This window comes from Astatotilapia calliptera, chromosome 2, assembly GCF_964374335.1.
Source record: "Astatotilapia calliptera chromosome 2, fAstCal68.1, whole genome shotgun sequence".
Lineage (NCBI taxonomy): Eukaryota > Metazoa > Chordata > Actinopteri > Cichliformes > Cichlidae > Astatotilapia > Astatotilapia calliptera.
In genome coordinates, this window is record NC_137423.1 from 14,516,675 (window position 1) to 14,530,206 (window position 13,532).

Sequence of the window (13,532 nt, forward strand, 5' to 3'; positions counted from 1 at the left end):
AGAAAAATTTTTTTTTTTTGCATATACTATTATATATTGTACATATATTTATTAGTTTCAGATGTAGCCATTCGTATATTTTGCCTGTTTATATTATTGTATTTTGCACAACTCTGTTGCTTGTGAAGCTCGCACACAAGAATTTCACTCGCATGTGCTGTACCAATGTACCTGCACATGTGATGTGACAATAAAAGTGATTTGATTTGATTTGATTTACATAAGCCAACAGTACTTAATATTTTTCTATATTGTGGTAATTTATCACCATCTGCTTTAGAACCAAAAGCAGCTAACAGCCTAAATTGACAGCAGAAGTACAGCAACAAGAAAAATGCAAGCTGTGCTGTCCTCACCCTGAGTTTTCACCAGGGAGCTAACGATGCTCCAATAACCAGATTTATTTTCCTTTTTTTTTGCTGGTTTATCAAAAAGCTTCAATATGATCAACCTATCTCTGATAATTGGCTATATACCGCAGGCCTTCAAGCTGGCACCAGTTAAACCGTTACTTAAAAAGCCATCTCTAGACCCAGTGGTCTTAGCTAATTATAGGCCAATCTCTAACCTTCCTTTCATGTAAAAATATTTTTGAATAGTAGTTGTCAAACAACTAACAGATCATCTGCAGAGGAATGGTTTATTTGAAGAGTTTCAGTCAGGTTTCAGAGCTCAGCACAGCACAGAAACAGCTTTAGTGAAGGTTACAAATGATCTTCTTATTGCCTCTGACAGTGGACTCATCTCTGTGCTTGTCCTGCTAGACCTCAGTGCAGCATTCGATACTGTTGACCATAATATTCTATTAGCGTGATTAGAGCATGCTGTAGGTATTACAGGCACTGCAGCTTTATACTAAATTCCGATCAAACTGAGGTTATTGTACTCAGCCCAGGAAACCTTAGAAATATGGTATCTAACTAGATTCTTACATTGGCTTCCAGTACTGTGAGGAACCTTGGAGTCATTTTTGACCAGGATATGTCCTTCAACGCACATATTTAACAAATATGTAGGACTGCGTTCTTTCATTGGTGCAATATCTCAAAAAATTCAGCATCAGAGTTACGCTGAAAAACTAGTTAATGCATTTATTACTTCTAGGCTGGACTACTGTAATTCATTATTATCAGTATGTCCTAAAAACTCCCTGAAAAGACTTCAGTTAATCCAAAAGATCTAAAAGATTAGGCTTCAAACTTCCCTTTTTGATAAAGCATATAGTTAGGGCTGGATCAGGTGACCCTGAATCCTCCCTGCTGCAATAGGTGTAGGCTGCTGGGGAATTCCCATGATTCATTCAGTGTTTCTCCTTCAGTCACCTTTCTCACTCATTATTTATTTATTCTTACATAAGTATACCTCTCTGCACTTAAACCTTAGTTATTATTAATCTCTGGCACAGCGTGTCTTTGTCCTTCCCACTGTCACCAAAGCCTGATTGTTGGAATTTTAACCTGTGTTCCTCTCTGTTATTGTATAGTCGTTACCTTTACAATATAACGTGTGTGTGACTGTTATTGTGATTTGGGGCTATATAAATAAAATTGAATTGAACTGTGTGCTAGGCTTTACCAGAGATAGATTAACAGCATTATCTGACCAATAATTTGGCTGCATTGATCCGCATTGAGCACAAACAGAAGAAGAGCTCTGAGCTTCAGCTTTGATCGGATGTTTCTGATTAGCAGATATCTGAGTCTGTGAATGCAGACACTCTTGTCCAAATATGGTCCCTTCTGGCTCCCAAACTGAGCTAAGATAAAATGTTACATCCATCTGTCGTATACAGTTTATGTTCCAGCTATACATAATGTGGTGTAGCAGCATGCCACGACTTTCTGGATAATGAGATGTTGCTGAAATGGGCAGCCTCAGAGGAAGATGGAAATGGATGGAGTGTAAATGTTGTTCTGTAGATTCCATTAGCATCTATATTTGCATTAAGGCTGACCCACTAAAACACACAGGCTACGTTTGAATGCATTAGGAAACCTCCATAACTAAAAGCATTTTCTCCTGGAAATGAAAGCGAGGACTCGCTAAAGAACCGAGAGGAGACGATTTCTTTGTGTTGCTGCAACATGGGGGCTGAACCTTTCTGGGGAGTCTTTCTCATTAAACAGTCATTTGTGTGTAATGTTTGTGAGCAGACCAAGGTCAGAGATGATAGAGTACACCTCAGAGGGAGCCAGGCACTGACAGAGGATGGAAGGAACCGAGGATAAAAGGCACTTACTTTCCAAACTGACCATATATTTTACCTTTTTCATAAGAGCATGGTGAGGTTGGACTTGGCAGTGATTTAACAAGCTAACGCAGCGACCACAGGCAAGCTGGCCCACAGGCCCAGCTCGTGTTATTCAGCTGACTTGTGGTCAGAGCCTCTGCTGCTGGACCCAGAGCCTCATTCACAGTCAGCTGATAAAGCGGCGTTGTGTAGCTTGGAGGGACCTTCATGTGTCCATGTGTTGCTGTCATCTGCTTAGCACCAGAGAGTGTCCCCTCCGGCCCAATGGAGGCCGCTTCAGCGGCTGCAGTCATGGCTCATTAATCCTGCGTGGATTAGACACTTCTTGGCTTCCTGTTAATTGCTCAGAGATCATCTTCACTCACGATGACTCGGCATAAGAAGTGACCACTTTATGTTTGTTCATGAAGAGAGCAGAGAGCCAGAGTGTCATGGTCCGGGTGAGTGCTGGGTTTTCCTGCGTGTCAGTAAATCCATCACTGGGCAGAGTCACCACACCCCTCGTTTGTGGCACCTGTGTGTAATTTGCTGGGAGGCTCTTAAGACCAGCGTTCTCAAACATTCCTTGCCAGAACGTCAGCTAACACACGTTAGTGAGCGTCATCGCTCGGTAAACCCCTGTTTGCTGTTTTGTCACGCCAACCCTGCCTACTTGCCTCTGCAGCGTCACAGTGGATTGGATCTTGCTGTCAATAACCACTCTACTTCCCGTCGCTGGTCTGTTTTCTATTCTCGGCGTTATTCACCTGCCTGCCTCCCTGCCCAACACCTCACAGTGAGTGTACACGAACTGGTTTAGCCTCACTTGGACCTTTAATCCTCTCCAAGCCTCGCCTTCAACCCAGACAAGTAAGACTATGTATTTTGTTGCCACCATTTCTTTGACTGCTGCGTGGGGCTCGTATTGACTCTACACATCTTTCATTACAATAATTCAGAGAGAGAAACCCTGTGACCCTGTACCTTGTGTGCCTGCTCCGGAAAATACCAAATAACGCACCCAGCCAGATAAAGAGACTATTTCCTTTGGACTTTGCTGCTGCACATGCAGTGTTACCCTTGTTTACTTGTGGAGATAGGCCTAGCCAAGTCTTGTTTACTTTCACAGCATCCCTAGTCACAGTTTTGTCTACTAGCTCTTGCCAATCACAGTGTTTGTAGCTACAGATTCTTAGTACAGTAATCTGAAACTTCACGTTAGTAGGTAACTAATATTCAGAGGTCTGTTTTCCCTCTCGCCCTTAGTTCATGTATAGCATTTTTGTTTCATTTACCTCTTTCATGGTGTGCCATTTTTGAGTGCTAAATTGTTTGTTTGCACTACACCTCCGAGCCTCCGTGTGGTGTCTGCATTTGAGTCCACTTACCTGTGTCTTGCCGCCCGGTCGTGACAGTACGTTCCGGCCATCGACATGGATTCAGCAGACCCCCCTCAGATCGCTATCGCCAACCAAGGAGCCATTTTAGGAGCCCATGAGCAATCCTTACAGGCGCAATGGCCCAGGTTCAATCACTCACTGATCAACAGACTAGGTTACAGGCGACTATTCTGTTTCTCAGGTCTGGACTGGTGATGCACAGTGACGGCTTGAACCCTGCTCAAGTTTTTATACCAAATGTAAACTGGAAGATAACCGTCATTTTGAACTGGATTTTACAGCTTTGAGTGTTAGAGTTAAAGCACATCATTGCATAGCAGTGCTGTGGCTCAATGAAAAGGTCAGTTTTTCAGTAATAATTTTCACCCTGCTCCTTTTTCCCCCCCTCATTCTGCTATTGTGTGGAAAAATCATTTATGCTTTCTGAAGGAAACCAGTATGTGCTGAAATTCTGTTCCTCTGTTAAAAAGCACTCTGCTCAGGCTTTTCCCTTCTTACTTGTACAGGTAAATGTTCCTCCTCGCAGTGCTTTTCAAAGGTTTGCCCTCGCTGTGCATTTTTTCCCTGAATGACCTACAGATGGTGCTCAGGTGGTCAGAGGGCATCGCTGTCACAGAGTCAGTTGATTTTAAAGACTGTTGAAGCTGCTGCTGTGGCACTTTTGCTGTTTGTGTTCACACTCGTGCTAAGCGTCAGTTGTCTTTGTTTCTTCATGACTGTTAGGCTCTGTCCTCCTAAAAATCACATTCCTACTGGATGAATAAAAACTTTGGACCTGTGACTGCAGTAGTTTGGACAGCTCAGTCAGGCTAGTAGGGTGAAGTGTTTTATATGACACAAACTGGCTGCATCGATCGGTTAGTGAGACATTCAGGATGTGTTGATCTGATGCTATAACCAGCCAGTTCACTGTGACTCATGTTTGTCAGAGTTTCTAAAAGTCACTGTTGTGTGCAGCTCTGTGACTGACGGTGTTTCTTATTCTGTCTGTCACAGGAATTGTGCTGATGCCACCAAACCCACCCATCTGCTGCTGTGCCAGACAGACAGTCTGTCTGTTTGTTCTATAAAGGATTTAGCTGGGAACATTACTTATGACACAAACATCTTTTAAACACTTTTGCAAAGCTTTATACTAATCACAGATTAATCCCTTCAACCACCTGATAGTAACCCATCGTTATATCTACATCCATTCGTAATACATTCCAGCGAAACTGGTTTTATTGAGGGTAGACACTCAGCGAATAATACTAAATATAATAGATACTGCTCTAACAAATTAGAAAGCACAGTTATCTCCTTAGATTCAGAGAAAGCATTTGACTGGGCAAAGATTTCCAGGTTTTTATTAGCAGTTCTACATAAATTTGGATTTGGTTCATTCTTCATAGACTGGATTAAACACTGTACAGCTCTCCAAATGTTTGTGTTAGGACAAATGATCTTACTTCACAGAGCTTCAGCCTACAAAGGGGCACCGAACGGCACCACTCCTCCACTACAGTCAGGTAACATTAAATATCCAGGTATAAATTGTTCAGCCAAGTTCTCAGACCTGGTATGGTTGAATCCTTTTTAAAAAGGGTAGAGGATGATCTTACACCAGTGGTCCCCAACCTTTTTTGCACCACGGACCAGTTTAATGTCAGACAATTTTTAACGGACTGGCCTTTAAAGTGTTGCAGATAATTACAACAAAATGATAAAACCCAAAAATGTGGTATTTTTAAAATATAATAATAAATGCGAATTCACTGTGTAATTGTGTAACTTTATTAGCCGTGTCCTCCTGAAATGCGGCAACAACATTGAGAGTAACATCCCCCTCTCCGCCCTTTAATGCTTTCTTTCAAAATAAGACGCACAACTACAACAAAGGAAAAGACCCAGGGAAACCAAGTCCACGATAAAAAAAAACAAAACAAAAACCTAAATTTCACACCTGAATAGAATAGCCTTTATTGTCATTGTACAGAGTACAACGAAATTGGAGTGCCACTCCCTTGGTGCAAGTTTCAATAATAAATATAAATGTAAAATATAAAAAGTACAAAAAAACAATCGTAAGTACTCAAACAATAGTATGTACAATATATACAGGATAGCAGCATTAATGACAGTATGAATAGCAGCATAATATAATGACAGTGACGGTATGGAATAGGTTCAATTGTTTTTGTGCTTATTTACTACGGTGATAGCTCTGGGAAAGAAGCTATCCCTGAATCTGTTTGTCCTGGTTTTATGTGACCTGTACTGTCGGCCTGACGGTAATAGTTCAAACAGTTGGTTGCTGGGGTGAGAGTAGTCCTTGATGATATTGCCAGCTCTGCTGAGGTACCGAGAGTTTGCAGTGACCTCCAGGCTGGGCAGAGAGCAGCCAGTGATCTTCTGGGCTGTGTTGATGACCCTCTGCAGTACTTTCCTGTCCGCAGCTGAGCACCCTGCATACCATGTTGTTATGCCGTACGTTAGGATGCTCTCTATGGTGGCTCTGTAAAATGTCACCAGCAGCCTCTCCTCCAGGTTGTACCTCCTGAGCACTCTCAGAAAGTGGAGACGCTGCTGGGCCTTTTTAACCACCGCCGTAGTATTTGCAGTCCAGGAGAGGTCATCAGAGATCTGCACGCCCAGAAACCTCATGGAGTGTACCCTCTCCACACAGTTCCCGTGAATGTAAAGTGGGGCCGGGTCTGCTCTGCCCTTCCTGAAGTCCAAGATAAGTTCTTTAGTTTTCGTGGTGTTCAGTTGGAGGTTAACTGAACACCAGTCAGTCTGTTGACCTCATCTCTGTAGTCCGACTCATCCCCCCTTGAGATGAGTCCAACTACTGTGGTGTCATCCGTGAACTTTATGATGGTGTTTGAGAGATGGGTAGGGGAGCAGTCGGATGTGTAGAGCGTAAACAGGAGGGGACTCAAAACACATCCTTGTGGAGACCCGGTGCTGAGTGTGATGGTGCTGGACCGGTGGGGGCCGAGTCTGACAGACTGTGGTCTATTTGTCAGGAAGTCCTTGATCCAGAGGCAGATGGGGTGGAGAGTCCCAGGTGAGACAGTTTCTGGACCAGGATCTCCTGGATGATATGATTGAATGCTGAGCTGAAGTCCAGAAAGAGCATTCTCACATAGCTTCCTCGGTGCTCCAGGTGACTCAGCGCAGTGTGGAGCGCTATGGTGATAGTGTCCTCGGTGGAACGATTTGTCCTGTAGGCAAATTGGTGGGGGTCCAGAGTGGGAGGCAGACCGGCCCTGATGTGCTGACAGACCAGTCTCTCAAAGCACTTCATCACTACAGGCGTAAGTGCAACAGGCCTGTAGTCATTTGGGCTGGCCACAGCTGTCTTCTTGGGGATGATGGTGGAGGTTTTGAGGCAGGGCGGGACGGTGTTTGATGACAAGGAAAGGTTGAAGATTTTAGTGAAGACTCCAGTCAGTTCGTCAGCACATGCTCTGAGAACCTTTCCATGTATTCCATCAGGACCTGCCGCCTTCCTGGGATTCACGGACCTTAGAACACACCTCACTTGATGCTCCCTGAGTGTTAGTGTGCCAGTGCTGGGGGCGGGTGGAAGTGGTGTGGCAGCTGGGGGCCTGGTCGTCTCAAAGCGGGCGAAGAAACGGTTTAGATCCTCAGCCAGCGAGGCATCAGTCCTAGATGTTGCCTGCCCAGATAGCAAGGAAACATTGAAACATTGAAACAATGTTGAGTCAATATCAGGCTGTGTCATTGAATCAACGTTGAAGTGTGACGTTGACCTAACGTCACTCTTGCACCCTTTTTTAACGTTGAAACAACGTCAGGTTTTGATGTTGAATCAATGTTGAAACCTGACGTTGATTCAACGTTATATTTTCTAATACTGCTGACATTGAAACAATGTCAGATTCTGATATTGAAACACTGTTGAGCTATGGTGTTGATTTTCCACCTCTTTCGCACAGTTGCTTTTTATTAAAACAACAGTTAAATCATGACTGGAAATCTACCTTTCTTTATAGGTATTTTAACCAATACTAAACTACTGCATGTTTCCATCAATACTTCAACCACCTAAACACATAATTGTACTTATTCCTTAAATTGGACACCCTTTATAAAAAAAAAACCCAAATGTCTCACAATGTATCATGTCAACATTAATATCCTAAAATAAGAAAGCATTGCATGTGATGTAAGAGAGAAAAAAAATAAACAAAAAAAGGTCAATAGGCATGTTTCGTTTGCTAAATACTTTATTAAAAGACAGTTTCCTATTTACGTTTATATGATTCACAGAAGTTTGTAATTTTTTTGCATGATGTGCGTCCTGCACCCACCCAAACGATCTGGGGCGTATCGGAGCCATTTCTGCACTGCTTGTGCAAAGACAAACTCGGACATAGAGTTTGCCCCTAACTGCTGCGTCAGGCTCCAATCAAGGCAAAGCGTCTCACCTATAGACACATTTTAAGAGATGGAATTAGCGTGTCTCATGTCTTAAATGTGTATGCAAGTGCTTGTGTGTTTAATCAACAGGCCGTTGTTATGTATTTAAATCACATCTGACAGCTATTACAATTTATAGTTACAAAGTGTACATAACCTTTATATACTTACCATTGCCTTATTTGCCTCTTGTGATTGAAGAGCTGGCTCTGCATTGTTTAGCTCCTCAATGTTGTGCAAGGGCAAATCCAGAGGCAGTACCCCAGCATCTACCGATTCATTGCGGATGGCTCTGACCTCCTCACGGAGTTCATTAACAGCTCTCGTCAGGTCTGACAGAAAAAATTTTTTTAAGTATTTAAGAATACAGACAACTTGTCAAACGTTTCCTTGTGTCACACACAGATATGTACAAAGACACTAGACAGTATTTTATTACCTGGTATTTTCACTCGAGGGGCCTGGGGAAACCATTTTTTGGTGGGCTGCTCATCCTCTGAGTCACTATATGTGTACAGGGGATTTGGTCTAAAGAAAAAAAGTTGAAAACGGTCATAAGTAATTACAAATGTGCTTTTGGAATATTTTTTTCCTAAAGTTACAGTTTGATTTATAACAACACACACAGGAAACAGATGTGCAAGAAGGTACAGTATACAAGGAATTTTTGAAGTGCACAAGTGTACACGGCTTTGCATTTATAAAAAGTTTACAAGCTTCCACTTTTTGGACTATATTATGTGGTGATATTGCAGGTATGCAAGCACCACAGATATGTATAAAAGACAAGATCATAAATTCTTAGCAATCAAAGATATGTTTGTGAAATAAAAAAAAGTTTTACTTGTGCTTTCTTTTATGACTGGTCTGAGTTTCAGCTTCGGACTGAAGGTCAGACATATCACAGTGTTCACTTAGATATTTCTGAAGACTGCGTTCTGCTTCGTGAAATGTGTCTGGAAGTACAAACACAATGTATGGCCAGACATAAATTAGGACACGAAAAACTTGTTATTGTTACATTTATACAACACCAGTCCAGATGATACCCACCATGGCTTATTAGAAGTCGGACTGGTGCATAGGTGAGCCATGTTGCACCAGGATGAACTCTCCTCTTTACTGTGTCGTGGATCCTGAATGTGTCTCACGGAGGATATGGAGGCCATGACAATTTCTCCCCATTTATCCATGATCTAGGGACTATTTCTGTACCACCAGTGCTAAACTGCACAATGCACCAGTCTTTCATTTTTATCTTTTTTTTTTTAATTTGGAGTCCTTTTTTGCCCTGTCTAGGATAAACAGGAAACAGATAATTACAATATATTTCATAGTCACTACAAAACTTGATCTATTGATTGAACTAAATAATAAATAATAGCTTAAAATGTATATAGGCAACAATTACAAGCAAACCCGTATATGTAAGCATTTAAACACTGAAGATAATAAAATTAACAGTATTTTGTCTAAGTCTGCCATTGTAGGAATTCATAACACCGAGACAAAAACATGGCGCACAGTGTGGCGTCAAAATAGGCGCACACCTTTGACGCTGCGTTTTCTCCGTCTTCCTCGTCCACACGTAAATGCTAAACGCAGTTTACGTGTGGACAAAAGGTGCAAACGCAAGTTAGGTGAGCGTGCAACGTAAAGTTTGAATTGAGTGCGAATCGAAGCGGGTGCTCACCAATCATTAAAAGTAACAAAGTCATTGAACACATTTATACAGTTACCTTTACGTTTATCAATCATATATCACAGATTTACAATTTTTTGTAGTACTATGCTAAAAAGCAACTACAGAGCGAAAGTCTGGGTCAAGCGCCGAGGCGACGGCAAGAACAAAGGAACCCTCGAAGCGTTAAAGCTAGCTTTGTAAGGGAATATAACGGAAAAGTATGAAACGAAAATGTTTTCTTTCTTGATAGACTTTGTTTGCAGTGCAATTTATTTGTTGCCGGATTGTAAGATGAAAGTAGACACAATTTCGGGCTCCCACATTTTATCCGAAACTTTACATTAACAAGTTTGTTTTTTGTTTTTTTTTACTGTTATTCAAATGCAACCGTGGAAATAACTAATAGAACAAAAGTCATTCATTCTTACCTTATACTAATCGTGGTGCAGGCCAGTGCAGTGCATGAACTGATGCCTTCTCCGGTCAATTCCGCTGAGAGTAAATCTAATGTCCCGCTCTACAACCAAGACAATGGTTACCTGGAGGGATGTACCAATGTGATAGGGGTGCTGCGGAATAGTCCAAGTGGTAGCAGCTTTAATTTCCCGCTCAACCATAAATCGATGGTTTTTCAACGTGATTGTTGTCACCTTGTCAACTATAAATAGATCAACAATCAACGATGACAGAACAACAGTGAATCAATGTTATTTCAATGTCAGTGTAAGGTTTCATCAGTATTTCAATGTTGTTTCAACATTGGTTTTGTGTTGACATTTCAATCCTGACGATTCTGATGGTTCAGATGGAAAATCAACATCTGTTCAATGTCTCCTTGCTATCTGGGTGGTTATTGCTTCTGTAGTTGGTAATGTGATTGATCCTCTGCCACATTTTTCTGGGGTCGTTGTCAGCAAAGTGATCTTCAATCCTCCTCCTATAGGCAGCCTTAGCTTTCCTGATGCCTCTACTCAGGTTTACCCTGGCCGCCCTATACGCAGCCCTGTCCCCTGACTTGAAGGCAGTGTTGCGGCTTTTTAGGAGGGATTGCACTTCGCTATTCATCCAGGGTTTTTGATTTGGAAACACCTGGACCCTTTTGTTGATGGTGACATTGTCAACACAGTTCCTGATGTACGAGAGTACAGTGTCCGTGTACTCCTGGAGGTTGTGGCTGGAGAATAAATCCCATACAGTTGTTGAGAAGCAGTCCTGCAGTTGAGAAAGGGCTCCTTCAGGCCAGGTTTTTATTGTCTTTGTCTGGGGCTTTGTTTTTCTCAGCAGGGGGGTGTAGGTGGGGGTGAGGGACATGCAGAGGTGGTCAGATCCAGCCAGGTGGGGGAGGGGTGTCGCTCTGAAAGCATGCCTGATGTTTGAATAGACATGGTCCAAAGTGTGTTCTTCTCTCGTAGCAAAGTCCACAAACTGGACAAATTTAGGAAGCACAGTCTTTAGGCACGCTTTGTTAAAGTCGCCGGCGACAATAAAAACCCCATCGGGGTGGGCAAGCTGTTGTTTGTTTATGGTGTTGAGCAAGAGGCTGAGAGCCGTGCTAATGTTAGCATCCGGCGGTATATAGACGGCTATCACAATAACTACTGTAAACTCCCTCGGGATGTAAAAAGGTCTGCACGAGACTACCAGAACCTCCAAATCAGGAGAACAGTGTGTGTGAATGATCCTGCTGTTACAACACCACTTGTTATGCACATAAACACATAGCCCCCCTCCTCTGCTTTTACCTGAGTTGCTGTTTCTGTCATGCCGGTGTAGCGTGCGGCCTGCTAACTCGACTGCAGCGTCGGGAATCAGCGGGTGAAGCCACGTCTCCGTAATAAGAATAATGCTGCAGTTACGTGCAAAGCTTGTGTTGGCTATCTGTAGCTCCAATTCGTCTAGTTTGTGGGTGATGGATCTGGCGTTCGATAGGAAAAGGCTCGGAAGTGCTGGCCGGTGTGGATGTTTGCGTAGCCTAGCCTGTAGCCTCAACTCTCGCGGCCCAGTACTCACGGCCTGGCATGGGGGTTGGGGACCGCAGTCTTATATGATAGAGAACTTTACCTATATATCACTCATGGGAAGAGTTATCACCATTAAAAGGATGACTTCCAAAAATAAACTATTCACTGATAAACCCTCTCTAATTGGTTTAGATCACTAGACTCCAACATTTCAAAATTTCTACCAGGGGTCTGCAACCCTAGGCATGCATGCCACAGTTGGCATGCGAAGGGTTAACTGATGGCACGACCATAGCTGGACTTGCCATCGGGCATACTGGGCATTTACTCGGTGGCCCAGTGACTCTTTTTTTTTTTTTTTTTTTTTTCTTATTTTTAACAGTATAAACAATGAAAGGTGGTGGATTGGCCAGATGCTGGTCGGTGTGTAAAAATAACTCAGTTGTTTGGTGGTGGCTATGGCGGTGCTGCCTCAGATTCAGTAAAATTAGCAAGTGGTGGAGGTGGATAAGAGAAAGGGGAGGCCGGAGAAGAGCCCCGAGGCAGCCGCCGGTCTGAGTGTCAGGTGAACTGAACTTCAGGTAAGAAGTTGTGACCTGCAGTCTATCTGGGTCAGATATAAACCAAGTTTAGGTGGAGTTTATTTTCGTTGTGCTGACTTTTTACAGTCAGTTACAATAACTCGTACTGCGTGCTAGCTAGCATGACAGAGTTTCTATACAGCTGGGTGGGTGCTTTGATGTTACTGATGTTGAACTTTAATTCATAAGGCTAGTTAGTAGAGTTGCCAACCGTCCCGTAAAAAGACGGAATCGTCCCGTATTCAGAGAAAATATTACGCGTTTCGTGTTGAGGTGAAAAGGGACAGTTTGTCCCGGACTTAAGCTAGAATGGAAAAAGACACAAAGCTGGAGTTATTCTGTCACTACGCTGCACAGCTGCCTCTTCTTCTCTCATTCTCTCCCCCTCCCTCTCCGGTTTCTTCTTCAATCATGAAACTGATCAATGATCAGTTGATCAGCTTTTCTCTCTTGTTTGTTTATCACCCACTTTGCGCCAGAAAGAGGAAACCAGCCGATGTTGCGCTAAACAACAGCAGCACATTTAAACTTGATCAGCTGTTGTTAGAATTTATTTAATATTACTTTCTACTATCAGCTGATGTTTGCTGGAGCCACAGCTGTAAAAGCTGCTGGTCATGATAGCGGTTTGTATATCTGGTGAGAGGGAAACATGAAGATGAAACCAGGAGATGTCCTTACTGAATCATCAGAGCTGAACAGGTGATGGAGAAACAAGTTTACCTTTTAGGTGACATGAATGAGTTGAAGGGAAGTTATGAACTGTTTCTGAGAGACAAATAAAACCAGGATCCTTTTTTACGTAGCTGACAGCTGGTAACTGTGCAGGGGCCGGTCTAGCAAAGATTTGCCAGGGGGCCAGGTAGGGCATTAACAGGGAAAGGGGGGCACAAAGAAATACTTTCTTATTCTCAATTAAAAAGATCTCTCTTTTATTAAATAATTATCTGAATCTTACAACCAAAGTTTTTTTTATGTAACGTAAAATGTATAGAAATCATACATATAACATCGAAGCACTGCTGGACATCACTACCTGACAAGTTTAACTGTCTCCAGAACATTGCAGAGGCCTTGTTGACAGTATTTGGCTCTACATATCTGTGTGAGCAGATTTTCTCTCACATGAGTGTCCTCAGGCAGCCGTCTGAATGCTGGACACCCGGAGAGCTGTGTCTCTGAGTGGGAGACCAGAGATCAGAGTGTATTAACAAACATACCATATTGGCCCAGTTTATTTTTCTT

General features: G+C 42.7%; 1 protein-coding gene across 1 annotated transcript; it reads right to left on the reverse strand.

Annotated features, from left to right (window-relative positions):
- Positions 1-7,850: 7,850 nt before the first annotated feature.
- On the reverse strand, positions 7,851-9,524 carry LOC113028939 (uncharacterized). The gene is made up of 5 exons (XM_080305664.1): positions 9,115-9,524; positions 8,906-9,017; positions 8,501-8,589; positions 8,233-8,393; positions 7,851-8,069 (listed from the first exon to the last, which is right to left on the reverse strand). Exons 2-5 carry the CDS (start codon positions 8,959-8,961, stop codon positions 8,040-8,042), a joined length of 336 nt encoding a protein of 111 aa, XP_080161790.1. The 5' UTR covers positions 8,962-9,017; positions 9,115-9,524; the 3' UTR covers positions 7,851-8,039.
- Between the last annotated feature and the right edge of the window lie 4,008 nt (positions 9,525-13,532).